Source organism: Notamacropus eugenii, chromosome 4 (genome assembly GCF_028372415.1).
Source record: "Notamacropus eugenii isolate mMacEug1 chromosome 4, mMacEug1.pri_v2, whole genome shotgun sequence".
In the NCBI taxonomy this organism is placed as follows: domain Eukaryota; kingdom Metazoa; phylum Chordata; class Mammalia; order Diprotodontia; family Macropodidae; genus Notamacropus; species Notamacropus eugenii.
In genome coordinates, this window is record NC_092875.1 from 78,764,540 (window position 1) to 78,785,997 (window position 21,458).

Below are 21,458 nucleotides of genomic sequence, written 5' to 3' on the forward strand. Positions count from 1 at the left end.
CTCCCAAAGGGAGCTATGAGAAGCAGAGCAGGGTGACAACTAAACGCAGCTTTTCCACAATCCCTGGACTCTGAGGGGATGCCCTTCAGATGGAATCTGCTGACCAGTTAATAAAAGTCAGTGTCAGATGACACATGCAGGGGGTTGGCAAGGTCCAAGTACTGTGGAGACGTGCAGCAGCCAGGGAGGGACAAGGAATGTACAAGTGAGTGAGGAATGTGGCCTGGGCTTGGTCTCCAAGAGCATCATTCCCTGTGGCCTCATTCAGAGAGTTGCTTGGTTTTGATGATTGTGAAAGAGAGGTAGATATCCTCACCGAGGGTTAGGTGGGAGAAGGGACAGATGTGTATGTTTCAGTATCTGACTCACAGGGAAGCTATGGCCCCTAGTACAGGCTGGCACATTACTCCAGCCCAGCCTGTCTCTCCCCACTACACCAGACAAGACTTTCTTCTGCCCCTACTCCACAGCCTGGGATCTGGGACTACTCTAACAGAAGGGAGAGACTGGAAGCTATCGTGCTCTCCCTCAGGAAACTGAGCCTAATAATTAAAGACCCCCAATGCCTCAGAGATGGAAATAGAGCTGAGTTCTAAACTTCCTGGATGAGACACTGTATTAGGATGCAAATTAAACCTGTCCAGCTGTTCAGGCTTTGAATAGTCACCTATGACTAATGTTTATTAAGCATGAGTCACATCCTCTTCCCCCTGGGATTATGGCTGGCTCCACCCACATATTTCACTAAACCCACCCTCCCGGGGTCCTGGGCAGGCTTCGCTGGGGATTCAAGCTTTAAGAATTGGAACTGGAAGGGATCTTTGAAACCATCCATTCCAATTCCTGCATTTTATGTGTAGGGTGCGGAGTTTTTACATGTGTGTGAGGAAATGGCCAGATGAGGAAAGTGGCTTGGCCCATATGAAGTGGGCCACATATGAAGTGGACAAAGCTATTGTTTGAACTCAGGTCCTTTGACCTTCCACTGCCCAGGCCAGGGTGGGTGATGGTTGGTTTCTGGATCATGACTCATTAGTAGGACACAGTTGACCTTTTCTCTGGGGCTTAGCTAAGGTGTTTGGAAGGTGCTCTGATGTGAACTGCCCCAGGCTGAGGGTTAGAGCCAGGGCCTGGGTTCAAGTGTGAGACAACAGTAGGAACTTGTCTCTCCAAGATCCTTTTCTTGGGGGTGGAGCAGGAGCTCTAGCAGCCCCACCTCAGAATGAGGTGATGTCCCTCCCTTCACCTCCTGGTGTGAGGCCAGGGTCCAGCCAATGACTACTCTGAGATAACCCTTCACTTTGCCAATAGGGGTGGGGCAGGGTGGGAAAGAGAAGAGACTGGTAGGAATGTGCAATCTGAAATCTATCCGCCTTGCTTGAGCCCTCAGGAGAAGAGGCCACTGGAAGAGATAAGTGGGGTCAATTCTCTACCTTGACAACATCTCCTCTCCCGATAATGGTTTGTCCCAGGTAGCAGCTGCACCAGCCTCTACTATCCCTGACTGAGAAGGAAAGGTGCCTGGTATTTTCTCCCTTCAAGTACTTGGGGTCCTTGTGCCACCCCTGGGAAGGGTGGGGTATGGAACCCTCTCCTACCACCCATTAGGCACGTGGTCTTCTATGGCCTCAGCAGTATGGAAAGGCAAAGCTTCACTGGAGATGGGAGACTTTGGCTGAGAAGAGGTCCTGGGCTGATGAGACAATGATTAGGATCAAAGACAAAGAGATGTGTCAGAGAAGGAGAGAAAAAGTATTTAAAGACTGATAGGTCACAAGCAAATTCTGAGCCATTGTCTTCCTGGGGGGCTTGGTACTACTGAGTTCTAACACCTGAAAGAAAGTTGGTAGCTAATTGTTTCCTCTTTCCCCCTCCTATCTTGCTGCCCTTCTTTTCCACCTGCCCATCCATTCCAAGGGCACAGGGAGGCTGCTGAATTAAGACTACAGAGCAGGAATCTGGAGCTCAACACAAGAGAGTGTTGTTCTGGGCTCACCAACACAGCTAATGATCACAAAAGCTCTGCTGGTAGAAGTTGTTCTTTCAGGGAGTTAAGTGCTTCAGAACCTGCCATTGGTCTGAAGCAGGTATGGCTGGATCAGGCCAGAGGCTCACAGGTGTTCTCCATCCATGCTGAAGGGGGCTGTCTGGTGCCCTGCTGTACCTGGAATTCCCTCCCTCCAAATGCCTGCAGTTCTTGTACCACTACCGATGAATGACCCACCCAGGCCTGTCCTGTGCATGCTGCTTAAGGTCCTGGATTTACTTTGCCTGTGCCCAGTCTCTTCAGGCAGGCCCTATCCTATGCGGAATTAGGGAACTATGTCATCTTGGCAAAGGTACTAATTAATACATTCTTAGGCTGAAGCTCCATGCCTCCCACTTCTCCATGTATCACACCTTCCCCCACTCCTTAACATTTTTAATTCAAGAGGCGCCTTCTGAAGATAGTCTTCTATGAAAAGCAACAACTCTTTTTGCTTGCCCACATTTATCTGTTATGAGGGAGGATTTTTTTTTTAAATTGTTTGGGCGGAGGTGGAGTCAAGATGGCAGAGTAAAAGCAGAGATTCATCTGAGTTCTCCCAAATTTCCCTCCAAATAACTTTAAAATAACACCTCTAATTGAATTCTGGAGCAGGAGAACCAACAAAAAGCCAAGGTGAAGCAATTTCCCAGGCCAAGACATCTTAGGAGGTCAGCAGGAAAGGTGTGTTTCAGTGGAGTGGTAGTTAGACCAGCTCAGAAAGTGACAGTAGCAGATCTTGGAAGCAGTCCATCGACAGTAGCAACTTTAGGAGTTCTCAAGGGAGTCAGACAACTGGTCAGAAGGACATTATAGGCAACCCTTTGTTGGCACTGGGTGCTAAACTCTGTCACATTGCCTATATTCAGTTCCTGGATACAATCCCAGAACTAAGAAGACCATTAGCTCACTAGCACTTGAGACTGCAAGCACACAGGGACCCTGATCACAATTCCAAGGTGGAGAAGAATGCTTGTAGTTGCTCAAAGACTTGGAGAGTAGTAGACACATCTCTCCTTAGGTCGTACCACCTTGGAAGAACAGAAAACCTACAGGGTCCTAGAACTAGCTCTGAAAACAGCAGCAAAAAAGACCTAAAGCTTGGAACAATGTCCTCTCCATCACAGGAGTAGAGCCCAACTTTAACATAGAATTATAATCAAGAAATAAGCTGGGAAAATGAGCAGACAACAACAACAAAAGAAGCTGACCATTATAAGTTACTATAGTGACAGGGATGATTAAGAAACAAACTCAGAAGACAACAAAATAAAACTGCTATATCCAGAGCTTCAAAGAAAAATGTGAATTGGTCACAAGACCAAAAAGAATTCCTGGAAGAGCTCAAAAAATATTTTGAAAATCAAGTAAGAAAGACAGAGAGAAAATTGGGAAAAGAATGAGTGAAGCAAAGAATTATGAAAAGAGAGTGAAAATTATGAGGATAAAAAAAGCTTGGTAAAGGAGACACCAAAAAAAAATTGAAGAAAATAATGCCTTAACACAGAATTGGCTAAATGATAAAAGAGATACAAAAATTCACTAAAGAAAATAACTCCTTAAAAAGTATAATTGGCGAAATGGAAAAGAAGATACAAAAACTTCTTGAAGAAATTATTTCCTAGAAAATTTGAATTGGGCAAGTGGAAGCTAACGACTCTATGATACATCAGGAAACAATAAAAGTCAAAAGAATGAAAAATAGAAGAAAATATGAAATATCTCATTAAAAAAACAACCAACTTGGAAAATAGGTTGTGGAAAGATAGCTTAAGAATTATTGGGTTAGGGAGTGGGGAGGGAAGGAGGAAGGACGCTGAAAACAAAATAATTTAATTTTTAAAAAATTACTGGATTACCTGAAAGCCATTATCAAAAAAAAAAAAAAAAAAGAGCTTAGACATCATATTTTAAGAAATTATCACAGAAAACTGCCCTGATATCCTAGAACCAGAAAATAAAATAGAAACTGAAAGAATTTATTGATCATCTTCTGAAAGAGCTCCAAAATGAAAACTCCTAGTAATATTATAACCAAATTCCAGAGCTCCCAGATCAAGGAGAAAAATATTGCAAGCAGCCAGAGAGAAACAATTCAATTATTGTGAAGCCACAATCAGAATACAAAAAGATTTAGCAGTTTCTACATTAAAGGATTGGAGTGCTTGGAAAGTGATGTTCCAGGGGTAAAAGAGATAGGATACAATTTAGAATAACCTACCCAGAAAAACTGAATGTAATCCTTCAGGGGCAAAAAATGAATATTCAATAAAATAAAGGACTTTCAAACATTCCTGATGAAAAGACCAGAGCTGAATAGAAAATCTGACTTTCAGATACAAGATTCAAAAGAAGAATAAAAAGAATAGGAAAGAGAAATCATAAATAGTTCAATAAAGTTAATCTATTTAGATGCCCACACAAGAAGATGATACTTATTATGCCTAAGAACTTTATCATTATTAGGACATGTAAAAGGAGTATAGATAGACAGTGGGTAAAGGTGTGAGTTGAATATGATGTTATCTAAAAGAAATAAAATTAAAGGGTGAACAAGAGAGATCCACTGGGAAAAGGGTGAAGGGAGAAGTAGAATGGGGTAAATTATCTCACATAAAAGACACAAAAAGAAGAGCTTTTACAAATGGAAGAGAAGAACTTTACTCTCATTGAAATTGGCTCAAAAAGGGAATAACATACTCATTTGGGTATAGAAATCTATCTTACCCTACAGGGAATTAGGAGGGGAGAAGGATAAGAGAAGGAGGGGGGAGTTAGAAAAGGGGAGTAGTTAAAGAAGGGAGAGCAGATTGGGAGAGGTAGGAGTTAGAAGCAAAACAGACTTTTGAGGAGGGACAGGGTAAAAGGAGAAAGAAAGGAAAGGATAAATGGGGGAAAATAGGATGGAGGAAAATACGCAGTTAGCAACGATAATTATGAATATGAATTGGATGAACTCACTCATAAAACAGAGCCAGATAGCAGAGTGGATTAAAAAACAGAATCTGACAATGCGTTGTTTACAAGAAACACATGAAGCAAAGAGACACACAGAGTAAGGGTAAGGGTCTGGAACAGAATCTATTATTATCAACTGATGTAAAAAAAGCAGGGGTAGCAACCATGATCTCAGACAAAGCAAAAGCAAAAATAGATTTAATTAAAAGAGATAAGCAGGGAAATTACATTTTGCTGCAAGGTATCAAAGACAATGAAATAATAATATCAATATTATATAAGCACGGAAACTAAATTTTGCTAAAAGTTCCCATAGACAATGAAGTAATATCAATACCAAATATATGCACCAAATTCTTAAAGGAAAAGCTAAATGAGTTACAGTAAAAAAAAAAAATTGATAATAAAACTATACTAGTGGGGAACCTCAGCTTTCCCCTCTCAGGACTAGGTAAATCTAATTAAAAAAATAAACAAGAAAGAAGCTAAGAAGATGAATAGAACTTTGGAAAAGTTAGATGTGATAGATCTCTGGAGAAAACTGAGTGAGACTAAAAAGAAATATACCTTTTTCTCAATGGTACATGGCACCTATACAAAAATGACTGCATTAGGTCATAAAAACCTCACAACTAAATACAAGAAAACAAATATTAAATACATCCTTTTCGACTATAATGCAATAAAACTTATATTCAATAGAAGGCCAAGATTAGAAGGAAATCAAAAGACTTGGGGGGGGGGATGGGGCGGGGAATTTTTGAAGCAATTTCCTCTGATAAAGGCCTCATTTCTCAAATATTTAGAGAATTCAGTAAAATTTATAAGAATATGAATCATTCCCCAATTAATAAATGGTCAAAGCATATGAACAAGTAGTTTTCGGAAGAAATTAAAACTCTCTATAATCATAAGAAAAAAATGCTCTAAATCACTATTACTTAGAGAAATAGAAATTGAAACAACTCTGAAATATCATGTCACACCTATGAAATTGGATAATATGACAGAAAATGAAAATGATATATGTTGTAGGGGATATGGAAAAATTGGGACACTAATGGACTGTTGGCAGAACTGTAAACTGATCCAGCCTTTCTGGAGAACAGTTTGGAACTATGCCCAAAGAGCTATAAAACTTTGTATACACTCTTTTTTTTATGATCCTTCAAATGCTTCTATTTTTTTTTATCATTTTATTTGTTTTCAGTGTTCTGCAATCACTTAGATTCTTTTCCCACTCCCTTCCCCACCTCCCTCCCTGAGACGGCATACAATTTTATATAGGTTCTACATATACATTCCTATTAAATACATTTTTACCTTAGTCATATTGAATAGAAGAATTAAAATGAATGGGAGAAATCATAAACCAAAATGTAATACAAAAGAAAATGATCTACTACATTCTGTGATCAAATTCCATAGTTCTTTCTCTGGATGTGGAAGGCATTTTGCCTTAAGAGACCAGTGGAAATTTTTTAAGTCCTTGGATTGCAATGAAATTCTAAGTCTACCAGAAGAAATTCTCATACACTGTGGTTGTTTCTGTGTATAAAGTTCTCCTGGTTCTTCTCCTTTCACCCAGCATCAGTTCATATAAGTCTTTCCAGGCCTCTCTGAAGTGTTCCTGTTCATCATTTCTTATACCACAATAGCATTCCATTACATTTATATACCGTAATTTATTCAGCCATTCCCCAGTTGATGGGCATCCCCTTGATGTCCAGTTTTTGGCCATCACAAGAGTGCTGCTATTAACATTTTTGTACATGTGGAACCCTTTCCCATTTTTATGATCTCTTGAGGATACAGTCCCAGAAGCAGTATTGCTGGGTCAACAGGTATGTGCATTTTTGTAACCCTTTAGGCATAGTTCCAAATTGCTCTCCAGAATGGTTGGATCAGCTCACAGCTCCACCAACAATGAATTAGTGTTCCGACTCTCCCACATCTTCTCCAACATTTATCATCATCCTATTTCGTCATGTTAGTCAATCTGATACGTGTGATGTGGTATCTCAGAGTTGTTTTGATTTTCATCTCTCTAATCAATAGTGATTTAGAACATTTTTTCATATGACTATAGATAGCTTTTATTTCTTCTTCTGAAAACTGCCTGTTCATATCTTTTGACCATTTATCAATTGGGAATGACTTGTATTCTTGTACATTTAACTCAATTCTCTATATATTTTAGAAATGAGGCCTTTATCACAGACACTAGCTGCAAAAATTCTTTCCCAGTTTTCTGCTTACCTTCTAATCTTGGTTGCATTGAGTTTGTTTGTGCAAAAACTTTTCAATTTAACATAATCAAAATTATCCATTTTGCACTTCATAATGTTTTCTATCTCTTGTTTAGTCAAAAATTCTTCCCTTATCCATAAATCTGATAAATACACTATTCCTTGTTCCACTAATTTGTTTTTAGTATCAATCTTTATACCTAGATCATGTACCCATTTGGACTTGTGTATGGTTTCAGGCATTGGTCTATGCCTAGTTTCCGCCACACTGTTAGTCATTTTTCCCAGCAATTTTTGTCAAACAGTGAGTTCTTATCCCAGAAGCTGGGGTCCTTGGGTTTATCAAACAGTAGATTGCTATATTCATTGACTACTATGTCTTGGGTACCTAACATATTCCACTGGTCTACCCTTCTGTTGCTTACCAAGTAGTTTTGATAATTGCTGCTTTATAATACAATTTGAGATCTGGTAGAGGTAGGTCACCTTCCCTAGCATTTCTTTTCATTAGTTCCCTTGATATTCTGGACCTTTTGTTCTTTCAGATGACTTTTGATATTATTTTTTCTAGCTCTACAAAATAATTATCTAATAGTTTGGTATGGCACTGAATATGTAAATTAATTTAGGTAGAATTGTCATTTATATTATATTGGCTCAGCCCATCCACGAGCAACTGATGTTTTTCCACTTACTTAGATCTGACTTTATTTGTGAGAAAAGTGTTTTGTATTTGTATTCATATAGTCCCTTGATTTGTTCTGGCAGGTAGACTCCCAAATATTTTATAGTGTCTACCGTAGCTTTAAATGGGATTTCTCTTTCTATCTCTTACTCTTGGGCTTTATTAGTAATATATAGAAATGGAGAAGATGTGTGTAGGTTTATTTTGAAACCTGTAACTTTGCCAAAGTTGTTTATTATTTCAAGTAGTTTTTTACTTGATTCTCTGGTATTCTCTAAGTATATCATTATATCATCTGCAAAGAATGATAACTTAGATACCCTTTAATCCAGCAGTATCACTACTAGGTCTGTATCCCAAAGAGATTTTAAAAAAAAGGAAAAGGATCTAGATGTACAAAAATATATTTACAGCAGCTCTTTTTGGGGAGGTAAAAAATTGGAAATTGAGGAATGGTTGAACAAGTTGTGGCATATGATTGTAATAGAACACTATTGTGCTATCAGAAATGATGAGCAGGATAATTTTAGAAAAACCTGGAAAGACTTACATGAATTGATGCTAAGTGAAGTGAACAGATCTAGAATATTGTACACAGTACCAGAAATATTGTGCAAAGATCAATTGTGAATGACTTAGTTATTCTTAGCAATACAATGATCCAAGACAATTCTGAAGGAATTACTATGGAAAATATTATCCACCTCCAGAGAAAGAACCAGTGGGGTCTGAAAGCAGATTGAAAAATATTTTTTTAAACTTTATTTTTCTTGGGATTTTTTCAGTCTGTGTTTTCTTTTGCAACATGGCTAATATGGATATATGTTTTGCATTACTTTATATTCATAATCTATGTCAAATTGTTTGTTTTCTCAAAAGGAAGAGAGGGGAGGGAGGGAGGAAGAGAATTTGGAACTCAAAAGTTTAAAAAATGAATATTAAAAATTGCTTTTACATGTAATTAGAAAAAATAAATTTAAAAACTAAAAAATATTGTTTAGAGTGAAGATGCAGGGGGTAAAGAGGACTAGTGATGGTGATGCCACAAAAAAAAAAAATAGAGTATTATTGAAATGTTTTTAAAATTTAAATCTAGATATCTTTTATTTTTATCACTAAAATTTTCCCCAGTATCTCACTCACCACATCCCAAAGAGTCATCTCATATAATTTTTTTTAAGGAAAAGAAAGAGAAAAGAATGTTTGAAAATATGTGTAATGTACCACACCCACGGACTTCCCTACCTCTGCAAAGGGCCAGCCTTGTTCTTTACAATTTGCCCTACTTGCTTTTGTTTGCTTTGTGATTGTACTTCTACTTACATTGTTGAGGTCAAAGGTTGTATTTTTCCCTTAACTCTGGATTCATCCATGTAAATCTTTGCATATAAAATTTGTGGGTTTGTTTTTTAAAGCACTGAGAAGAAAGGAAGGGGGGGTGGTGAGAGAAGTAGTCCAGCTTTAAAACCAATATGTTGACTTTCTTTTATAATTAAAAACAAAACAGATTGTATGAAATAGAGAGTAAAGGTTACATTTACAGAATTCTTTCTCTTGTTCTTTGTATATGAAACCATTCATATTTGTTGATGTTTATCAAGTTCAGAGTAGCAAAAAATAAAAATGTACAACAAAAAGAAAAATAATAAAAAGCCATGAAGGAATGTCTGACTCTGGGAGATTGGGGCGATGGTGGTATTTTGGGGGGGGGAGCAGTACCTCCCAATTCATTCCATCTATCTCTTGGCAAACTAACATGCATATAGCCTCAGGACCTGGGGAGAAGGCTTTTGGGATAGAGCCAAAAGCCATGCTGTGCTTTTTCCTTGGCTGATGTACCCCACCCTGGAATGTGTATTCTCTAAAGCTATTCCCAGGGCACAGTGATAGAGGAGAGAACATTGCTCAGGAGATTAGAGGGGATGTGTTTGCCCCTTTATATAGTCTGTTCTTTGAACAGAGAATCCAGGGTGGAGGGTAATGTCTTTGGAGTACCTGGTCTAGAAAACTCATTAGTCTGATCACAGTGTCAGACATGGGAGCAGTCTTTTTCTTAGATCTACCACCACCTTTTAAAAATATATTAATTTTTAAATATTTTTATTTTTTATCTCTTCCTCCTACTGTCCCCTCCCCCCCACAAAAAAAATCCTCATAAAAAAATGCACATAAATCCAGCAAAACAAATTCCCATGTAAGTCACATCCCAAAATAGATCTCATTCTGCATTTTAAATCAGCCATTTCTCTGGCAAAAGGGTAAGTAGCATGTTTCATCTTAAGTTCTCTGAGCTTGGGTCTCCCACCTTCTCAGCTCCTTTCCCCATTCCCAAACCTAAAAGCTGGTTCAAAGAAGGCAAACTAGTCCCACCCCTGATAACTCTTGCTAGGCCTCCATTTCTGAGGCCCCTACTGGCTAAGAGACTGAGGTGGGAGTCTTCCAACACTTCTTACTTTTGGAGGTCTTGTCCTAGATTAGAGCTGGTTCACAAGTAGAAGCTGGTTCCCCATTTGGCCCCCTGACCCCAGTCCATTCTTCAGGCTCATGATCTCTCACATGGCTTCTTAAAACTTTACATCATCCCTTATCTGAAGTTAAACCTCCTTCATTGCAATCAGTTACATTGCACTGTAACCTTCTTTCTTTGGGTTTTCATCTGGGCTTCTTCCAACTGAGATGAGAAGAGACCAAGAACTGGGAGTAACCATTCAGGCCCACACCCAGAAAGAGGCACAAGAAATTGAACAGCTAAGCCCAAGTAGGACCTCCACAGGTCAGGCCAGCTGCCGTCTACACTCCCTACTTTTCCTGCCAAGAAAACAAAGCAAGCAGCCTCCAACATCACTTCCTTCCTTTCTCCACAGCTGGAGGCTGATCTATCAGCACTCAGAATTCAGAATCAAGTTTTCTTAGAAATTACCCTTTCTGTATTAAGCAAGATAATCTTGCATTTCTCCAGAGGCTGATAATTTATGTAGATCATGCAACTGTTGAGGGCTGTGGTTAGGAGGCACCCGATGGTTGGTGAGTAGCTCAGGAGCACAAGAGGACTAGAATAACAGAACATCTCACTTAGGTGAGAAAAAACAAGTTGGTGCCTAAAGTTTATTTGAAATAAGTTTCTAGAGCTAAGTAGGTAAGTCCCCCCCCCCATCCCCTACTTTTTGGGTAGGGATTTTATGCATTAAAACCACCACCCCCTTCAGAATTGAGAGGTTTGGACATGGAATAGGATTCCAGTTCCAAGGTTCAAAATCCAGATTTCTGATAACCTTTGAGGAGCCACTGCCAATGGGAATCCAAACAAGAGATAAGAAAGGCTTTGGCATTGGACTGTTAGCTATGGAGCAACAACCCACTGCTAGCCAGGTATATGGCAGCTGGGCAGTAACCAACTAAGGTTGGGTAGGCTCTCTAAACAAAGAAGCAGGTGGGGTTTATTGCCTCAGGACGGAAGGGGGATGGTTCACTCTTCTAACAGACACTCCCCTATCTGGGCAATGTCCCAGGTCCTAGGGTTCTCCTGGAGGACTCCCACAGACAAATGAAAGTAAGGTAGGATTGAGTGGAAGAGGAAACACACATTAACTTAAAACTTAGCACTTAAGAAATTTAATTGATCACAATAAAACAATCAGGCTACAAAAACATTTTGTACATACAGTTGTTTAAAAAGTCTGACACCCTCCCATTCCAAAGGCGATCAGTGTTTCATGTGTGTGTGCAAATGTCATTTCTCCAGGAAGCATCAGCCACAGTGGTGCAAATGTCATCTTTAGATACAGGATGAGGAAAAAGACCCAGAAAAAAAATCACTCCAGACACAAAGGGTGGTCCAAGAAGTTAAAAAAATAAATAAAGTGATTTCTTTTTAAAAAATGAGTGACATTGTGTGCAAAAAAAAAAGAAAAACCAAACACACAAACATATAGCCTACTGACTATACATGATTTAATTTATTTACAGGTTTTAGAATGTCTTTCACAGCTTCTGGCAATAGAGGGCTGTAGTGCTTTCCATCTTTCCTTGGTCTGGTCTTTATGCCCCGTTCACTCCCACTTCCTTTAGACTCTGTAAAGGATGGGGAGGGGCGAAAGAAGAACTAACATTCACCAATAGGGAATGATAGGAGTTTGTCAGGCTCTCTCCAGTGTTCAGTTAACAACAAACATTGAGTCAGGACCCATGAAGTGCAAGGCAGACGGTCTGATGGCTGGCTGCTGTTGTTTCTTTCGAAAAGCTTCTAATTGAAAATATAGAGCTGAACCCATCATAAGGATCGCTAGTCCTATGCAAATATTCTGGGCACAGGGCACTGATTTGAGATGTACTGAGACAGCGCATCTCCCTAAGTGATGTATTCAATTGTGTGGTCTAGAAGGATTCATAAGAAACACAAAGGGAGCAGACTTATCAAATAGCCCATTAGATGTGAGCTAGAAAGATAATGGATGGCAATTATAAACTGTATTTTAAACAGTCCTGGCTTAGCCTTCCTGATCAACTCTTCCATTTGGACAGACTCAGAAGAACACACATACATACATACATATAAACACACACACACACACACACACACCCCTTCTCATTCACTGAACAGTATACAAAACATAGCAAATTCACAAATACAATGAAATCTTTTTGTTGGCAGTTTGCAATTGGTCATCATGGCCAAGTTCTCATTAATAGTCAAAATAATATATACAAAAGAAAACAGTGCAAAATCATAATAAAAATATAAAATTTACAAATATACAACCCTGAACTGAAAAAGTGCAAGAAAAGAGATACAAAATTCACCCATGAAAAGAAAGAGGGGTGAGTGAGAAGGAGGAAAGTGTTGAGTGGGTGGGGAGAGAACAAAAAAACTTCATATAATAGCAGACTACAAACTCCCTGGAACAAACTGTTCTTGTTGGAGTTCACTGGATAGTGTCTGATACACTGTGGCACATTTATAGGATGAATGATGGCAGGAGCTACTGTAAGTGAGTGGTTAAGTGACTGGAGTCAGGCTAGTTTTAGCTCAAGCTAACCCCACAATTGATCACTAGTCATCTCTGAGGCAACTTAATGGCTTAAAAGAAGAGCACAGATGTGCTCTGAAGAGGCCAAGTTTGAGATTATGGGAGGACAGGTTGTCTACCAACTCCAAGGTAGAAGTAAACACTTTCACTCCTGAGATAAAGGGAGTGGGGAAGGGATGGGGTGCAGCACCTGACCAGGAGAAGCACCTACTTCCATCTGGAAGCCACTGTGCTTTTGTGCAGTCCCCAAGTCTTCACATAACTGCATTCCTCATCTTCACCCCCTTATCCAAAAGACTGCGGCAGAGAAAGCATCCAAATCACACCGGAGAAATATTGCAGCCTTACATCCAGAGAATCGTCTCCATCTTATTTTGTGTTTCTCTTCTCCTTCACATGTAAGGGAAATTACCAACAAAACCCATCATCCAAGGGACTGAACCATCAGAAGCTTGACTGCCTTGCCTCCAAGATGAATAAATATATAAAACAAAACTCTCAGCAGACAGTCAGCTTAGCCCAGACACCCCCAACAAAGCCCATTCCTCTGGGGTTGAGTGGGGGTAGTGGGTTTTCTTTTGTCTTTTCTTTCTTTAGGTAGGAAGATATTATTCAGGTCCCTTGGGAAGTAGCAGCAGTGGCTGCTCTGGGAAGTGAGCAGTTGATAAAGGAACTGGGAAAGACAAGGCATTTTCCTCCGATAAATAAGCAGCAACTTTTGATAAGAGGTACTTCTTGTGGCAACCGTTCATGCAATATCATCTTCCAGGCTCACCATCTGTCTCTGTAAATGGAAAAAAAAGAGCTTAGAAAGGGCCATATTGTTTTTTCTACTCAGTTGTCAAAACAGCCCCTCTAAAGTCTTCCCATATCAGAACAGGGGAGGAGGTTTGGCTCTGATGCCAAGAGCGGGACAAATGATCCATGAGACAGCATAACGTGGAGGGCAAAGGCACCGAAAAAAGCCTTGCACTTGTCATAAGTCACTTTGTGACTTTGGACAAATCACTTAACCTCCTTTCAAGGAAGGGAAGGAAGAAAACAATACTCAGTACCTACTATGTGCCAGGAACTGTACTTTATAAATATCTCACTTGACTCTCATAACAACCCTAAACCTAAATATAAGCACTATGATTATTTCCATTTTACAGCTGAGTAAACTAAGGCAGACAAGTTAAGGGACTCATCCAGGGTCATACAGCTAATTGTCTGAGGCTAGATTTGAACTAAGATCTTCCTGGCTCTGGGTTCATTCTTCTATACATTGCACCACCTAGCTTCTTTCAAACTGAAGGATTTCCATATGTAAAAAAAAAAAATTATAAAAACTGTTTTCTATAATAGCAGGAAAAAAAAAGAAAGAAAAACTAAAGAGTTGGCTAAACAAGTTATGGTATATAAATGTAAAGAAATACTATTGTGCCATAAGAAATGATAATAAAACTGTTTCAGAGAAACCTGTTAACACTTGTAAAGTGAGCAGAATGATAAAGAAAAACTTTGAATGACCTAAGACCTGATCAATTTAACGTCTAACCATGATTGCCGATGAAGCATACCACCTGGCCCCAGAGAGAGGCGAGGAGAGACTCAAGGTGCAGAGTTAGACAAACATTTTTGGACATGGCCAATGTGGAAATTTGTTTTGCCTGATGATGCATATTTGTTACAAGGGTTTTGTTTTTCACCGTTTTTTAAAAGAAATAAGAGTAGAGAATGGGGAGAAAAATCAATTTTTTTCATTAAAAAACCATGTATGTAATAAAAAATTGTAAAGGGTTAGTTAAAATGATCTCTCTGGTCTCTTCCAGCACTTTGAATTACACCACAGATGCCCCTACAAGGAAGTCAAAGTCTGCATATCATAATGTCATTGATCAAAGGACCTCGCGCACAATGTATATTCGATGAACATTTGTCAGACGAGTGACTGAATGAACAAACATGCCTATTACCGAGGGGTATGTGTAGCCATCTTGACTCCTACAGATGTGAACTTCATCCTCTGTTGTCTTTTGATAGACGGGATTATCAAAGTTTATACTATTGATGTTCCGGAGTCGCCAGTTCTTCCACAGCAGGTATGCTCCGAAACAAAACAAAGCGATGATAACTGGAGAAAGGGAAGGAGAAGCGTGATGGAATATAAACTGCTTTAGAGCAGGAACCACTTTTCATTTTGTCTCCCCAGAGCCTAGCACAATCCCTAGCACTTAGTAAATATTGTGGGATCATATGGGATTATCTTTTAAAAGTCAATAAATTGTGCATACCCTTTGACACAGGGAAACTCCTACTAGGCATATAACCTAAGGAGGTCAAAGACAGTGGAAAAAATTCCATATCAAAGAACTAAAAAGAAAGTGAGTATACACCAACTGGAAAATGGCTGAATATATCATAGAGAAATATGAATGGAAAATTAACATAAATTATGAATATGAAGAAATTTGAGAAATTTGGTAAAATATGTATGAACTGATGCCTAGCAGAACCAGATCAGTTTTACATGATTATACAGATGATACAGAAAAGAGACTGAAAAACTTCAGAACTCTGATCAATATTGTGACAATCAAGGCTTGATCAAAAAGTCTTCATTAGCTTCTTACTGCCTCCCAAGTAAAGTTTTAACTCCTCAGAGCTCTCCACAACTTGGCACCACCCTGATCTCATATTATTCCACTTTATGCTCCATATAAACCAGGTTATTTGGTAACCCTCGAATATTACATGTACTTCCCTCCCTCTATGCCTTTGCTTAAGTATATATCCTCCCAACTTCTCTTTATCTGTGGAACACTATATCCATTCATGAAAGTTCAATTCAAATGCCATTTCCTCCCTAAAAGCTAACTTAGTGTGCACTAAATAAAAATTTGTTGATGTACTGATGCAATACAGACTTTGCTTGGTGGGGTTGGAAGAAGGGCTAAAAGAAAAAATGTTCTGAGAAGAGGGCATCTATCCCTGTTAGGATATCTGTGTCTTACCTATTGGTAAAGCAATGGATAGTGCTTTGGATCCACCTTGAGGTTCTTCACCATCTTTCATTCGCAGCTGACTATGAACTGTTGAGGAGGAAACACAAAAATAAACCACATTCCAAAGGAGGGAAATGAAAAACAACAATGCATTATTAGTTTCTGAAGGCTAGGACTTGAAAAAGTATACTACTGTGCTTCTTTTAGAAATTCAAATGATCTCATTCCCATCTACTAAGAAAAAGTAGACTCCCTCAAGCTGAATTACCTTGTTGGGTCAAAGTGGCCAATCTATAGAGTCAGCATGGCATAGCAGGTGGAATGCGGGGTCTAAGGGTCAGGAAGACCCAAGTTAAAATCGCACCTTTCATAGGAGGTGTGTAAACTTGGGCAAATTTGACTATCAATCAATAAACATTTATTAAATACCTACTGTGTGCCAAGAACTGCGCTAAGTATTGTGTCCCATGCAACTCTCTAGGATTTATCTACTGTCTAAGACACCATAGAGGAAAGTGGGCCATCAGGGATGTTTGGACTGGGTGAACTCTTAAGTTTCCCTTTCCCTCTCAGGTTCTGTGACATTCTCATATATTTAGGGAAGATTGTAGAAAAGAATTCCATGCAAGGAGATCTCATTCATTTTCAACCGTCCCAGTGACCATGGGGAAAATTCAATTTAAACCTGTAAAGTTGTCAAGGTACTCTTGATCCTACTGGACAACTAGAAATATACCTTTTTGGGACATTGTAACCATTTCTGCTGTGGTGAAGTCAGGAGTGCCATGTTTGGGGGTCTGCTTCCGAGTTGTTACAGCTGTTAGTAATCGGCTAAGAGTGGTTGTTTTAGAAAAAGCCTCCTTTGTTGTGCTGGTCATAGTAGAAGTAACAGGTATAATCGCTTCTGCAAAAATAGAAATGTCCTAAGTATCAACAAGATTCTAGTAACACAACTCTGCTAACACAAGACCAACACAGAACTTCCTTGAAATTTGATGCATATCCTGGGCTCACTGAATGCCAAGGACTGTAGTCTACCGCATCAACACTATAATTGGGACTTGGGCAGAAAGGGGAAACCCAAAGCAGAATATCAAAGGTGTAATGAAACCTCAGAGTTTTTTGCTAAGACAATGGGAAACCATCCCCCCTAAATCAGTTGCTCACCCAGTGAAAGTGCAGCCTGGGTAGGCTTAACAGTCCCCTTGAAAGGCTGGTGGTCAATGATTCCTGAAGTCTCTTACCTTTGGTACACCTTCGCATATCTGCAGCCAGGTACATGCCATCAGGACAGGCACAGGTGTATTTGGGGGAGTGAGAGTTGATTTGTGGAGCTGGAAGGCACAGATACTGGCAGCCACCATTGGGGAGAGAAGTCTTCTCACACCAGTTCACCCCTGAAAGGCCGGGAAATACAGAGGTGAGCATGCACTGCAATGCACCATGCACTCATTGAACACTCTCTACAAACCCTAGGCACTGCGTAAGGCACAGGGAATGCAAACACAAAAATCAAAGCAGTCTCTTGCCATCGTGGAGCTCATGTTCTTCTTGGAAGAGACACATCTAGCACCATGAATAGGTGAAAATGGAAGAACAACTCCCTTCCCAAGGAGAACAGCAAGATATGCAAGGAACAGAGGGAAAACAAAGGAAGAATTTCAAGATGCCATGAAAGCCCATAGAAGTCAGTCTAGTACCTGTAGGCTGGGTGAGGTTGTGATAGAGAACAATGTCCTCAGGAGACAGCAGATCTTCCGCTACCAAAATGATATCAGATCCCGTGAGGCGATTTGCACTGAAAATGGCTTCGTTGATAATATCTGTCCAGAAGACCTTATCCTAAGGGATCATTTAAGAACAACAGATCCTCTTAACCAATAGGTTTTCTCCAGAACCCAGGAAATCCCTATGAAGCTCAAATCTCTCTGTCCCTCAGGTAGGCACTGATATGCACATGCAAATATATGCTTGTACAGCAGGCTGTCTGTCAGGAAAAGTCAGGTCCTTCACCTCCAATGGATGGCTTCCTTTTGTTAAGGGCATGACAAGTAGAACCCATGAGCCATTAAAAGTAACAGAAGGAGCCGCTAGGTGGCACCCTGGAGTCAGGAGGACTGGAGTTTCAAATCTACCCTCAGACACTGGACATTTAGTTGTGTGACCCTGGGCAAGTCACTTAATCCTGACTGCCTCAGTTTTGCTCCCCCCCTCAAAAAAAGGATAAGAGAAATTCCAAGGACTGGCCCCCTCCCTTCCTCTCTCACAAATATAATTACATCTGAGCAAGGCTGTAGAATCAAAGGATCATGGAACTGGAAGGGACACCCCACTTATTTTAGGAATGGGGAAACTGAGGCTGGGAGTAATAATACTACCTTATTTTTTATAGCACTATAAGAAGTGCAAAACACTTCTGTACATATGACCTCAACTGATCCCCACAACAACCTTGTGATATAGATGCTATTATTATCTGCATTTTATAGTGGGGGAAAAACAAGGCTGAGAGAGGTTAAGTGACTTGGCCAGGGTCAAATAGTCAACAACGATCTGAGGAAGAATTCAAACTCAGATCATCCTGACTCCAAGTCCCATGCTTTATTCAGATCAGATCAACAGGGGTAGAATTCAAATCCTGGTCCTTTTACCCCAGACTTAATGTTCTTTCCACTACATAGTCCATTTTCCTCTAGTACAAGGGGCTAACCCATAAAAGGTAGGAAGAGGTGGTATAGTTTGCAAATAACTTAAATAAAAAAATAATTACTTATGTGCTGTAAGATGTGGATGGGGAAAAGAAAAAAGCTTATTTAAATCCCAGTGGGAAACACCCATTGCCAAATCCCTGCAATAAAGCTTATTTCTTTTCATAATTAAGCATCCAAAAGAAACCTTGTTTCTTGAAAAGAGACTTGTTTATAAGCAAAACAAGTTCCTCCCCCCTGCATTATCTACCTAAATTGCCCCAAAACCTCACCTCAAAGATTGCCAAGGAGAACGGGTGTGCGAGTTTATTTTTATCCTCTAATACTGTCCTCCTGTTTCCACCATTGACATCGACACTGGAGATGGAGTGAAGTTTAGAGTCAACCCAGTAGAGGCGATCATTAGAAAGATCTACAGACAAGACAGAGATAAGGTGAGGGCAGCATGTAGACAGTGGAGTACCTGGCTTCTCAAACATTAGAACTGCTTGGCAATGAGCTGCCTTGAAGAAGGCTCCTGTTTTTCTTCTCTCAATGTCTGCTTTAGGATACCAAGGAAATGTAGGATTTCATCACTGTGGGTATTATGTTCACCAAGTCAGATCTCTCCTTCCCTTAACAGATCACCTTCTTGAGTGGTCCAAAATAAGTTGGACTTTGGGGAAGCACAAGTCTGCATTGAGGGAGGCTGGACAATAGCCCACCCTGCTGGGCGTGAGCCTGACTGGGCTTGCAGTTTATGTTCTGTGGTCATAGCCTTCCAGAACTCAGGGTCACTTCCATGCCACAATCATGCATCAAGAGAGGACATTAATGAAGGTCATGATATTACCCCTATGTTAAAAATATCCACATGTGGAAGCAGCTGTTAAGAGTGAGACATATTATAGGAAATGCAGTTGTCACATGTCTCTGCATTTTGCTCATTTTTAGAAAAAATCCAAAATCTAAATTTTTGTGGAATTTTTCTGCAATTTCTATATTGCGTGATAAAGTGGAAAAGTTTTGGTTTTGGGTTTTTTTAAAAAAAGGTGTTACTATCTTCCTCTTAGCAGTAAAAGGGGTGGAGAACTAGGAATATGCACTGGTGCATTCACTGTTGGATGTGGTCATTGAATTGACTGATTTGGCTTAAACGTCTTTCTTTATTACATGGCAAAGCTGAATGCAGGGGTGGTAGGGAGGCATTAAGGGGAGATGAGTGTTGATTTTTAAAAGGTAACATCAGTTTCTTTATCCATAACATGGCGATAATAAATAAAAAGACCCCCTTTCCACTTCTTTGCAGAGGACCAGGACCATAGCTATAGAAAGTAGCATACAATGCCTGATTTTTTCAAAGTGCTGGTTAGGTTTTTTTTAACCTTTTTTCTTTTATTTTTTGTAATAAGGATTGTTTCCTGGGAGAGGGAAGGAGAAAAGGAACATCAGGAAATGAAAGTGATGGAAAAATAAAATATATCCCAAAGAGCGTTTTGGTTGTTTTATTTTTTAAATGGGGTAATTTAATACTGACCTCACAGGGTCAAATGAGGAAATGTATGTTGCCTACTTTGCAAACTTTAAAGCGCTGCATAAAGGTTGGCTATTATTATAGCATTTTTAGCTCTATATAAAGTTTTTTTAAAAAGTAGCAATAAGACCTGAGGAAATACTAACCAAATCTGGGGACTTGCAGTAGCATCATATTGAAGAACTTTGCATTCTATCATCGTCCTTCTTTTATTCCCAGACAACACCTATCTCACTAACAAATCCTTTGGTACTGAGCCAGACGTATTTATTTTTTGGTCCTGTATCGGACGGGGATTGCTTTTTCTGACCAATGTATATGTTTCCTCACTCAGCACAACATACCAAGAGTGATTCCATTCGGCCATTGTATATCTTCAGTCACCAGGGGGAAGCTGTCAACTCCATTCAGACCAGCTTTCCCAATCTTGGCAGGGGTTCCCCAGTCTGTCCAATACATAAAGCTGAGGAGGAGGAGGGAAAAAAAAGGTAGACATGAATATTGACAGAGAATTAGGCATTTCAAAATTAAAAGAGAGTTAGGGGGCCATCTAGTCCAACCTATGTCTAAATAAGAATTCCTTCCACCATATACACCCAGAAAGCTTTGCTTGGGGATCCCAATAAGGGGAAATTGACCACCTCTGACTGTAGCTCATTCCATTTTGGGAGAGCTTTAAATCATCGGTCATAGTAGCACTATAGATTTCAGAGCTGGAAGGGAAGTTAACATTCAGAGAGGAATTTAACTCTCAACTAGTGCATAAATCCCTTTGTGGAAACTAAGAAGTTTTTCATCACAATATGCCGAATGTGTCTCTTTGAAATGAACAGACACCCCAATCCTCCCATATCTGCCTTCTGGAGGCAAACAAAACAAACTTTATCATGCTTTATGCATTGGTCCTTCAAATACTTGAAGGTAGCTATCATGTCTATCAAGTCTTATCTTCTTAGGGTAAATATCTCTATTTCAACACATTCTCCTAAAGCAAGAGCCAGCATAAGGGCCTCATCCAGTACAGAGAGATGGCATGACATGACATCTTCCTTTAATGGCCAATCTACAACTCATTAATGACTCTGAAAACTACAAAGTGGGAGGCAGGAGGTGGGATATTATTAATATGGTTCTTGTAGCCTCCAGTTACTCCTGCTGCCTTGTTCTTTACAGAGCAAGCAGATCCTAGAATTTCAGAGGTACTTTAGAGGTTATTTGGACCAACTTCTGATGCAACATGCATGACTTGCCTATAGAACAAAGGTACCATCTTGCCTTCTTCCAAACATTTCCAGGGGCCCACAG

General features: G+C 39.7%; 1 protein-coding gene across 1 annotated transcript in view; it reads right to left on the bottom strand.

The window, feature by feature from the left end:
- Positions 1-11,507: 11,507 nt before the first annotated feature.
- LDLR (low density lipoprotein receptor) overlaps positions 11,508-21,458 on the bottom strand; it is a 37,203-nt gene continuing 27,252 nt past the window's right edge. Inside the window, exons 11-18 of the mRNA XM_072602319.1 lie at positions 20,498-20,616; positions 18,913-19,052; positions 17,633-17,774; positions 17,177-17,329; positions 16,669-16,836; positions 15,942-16,019; positions 14,904-15,061; positions 11,508-13,729 (exon numbers count right to left, since the gene is read on the bottom strand). Coding sequence (XP_072458420.1) covers positions 13,694-13,729; positions 14,904-15,061; positions 15,942-16,019; positions 16,669-16,836; positions 17,177-17,329; positions 17,633-17,774; positions 18,913-19,052; positions 20,498-20,616 — 994 coding nt within the window. The 3' untranslated portion in view covers positions 11,508-13,693. The remainder of the gene's footprint in view (positions 13,730-14,903; positions 15,062-15,941; positions 16,020-16,668; positions 16,837-17,176; positions 17,330-17,632; positions 17,775-18,912; positions 19,053-20,497; positions 20,617-21,458) is intronic.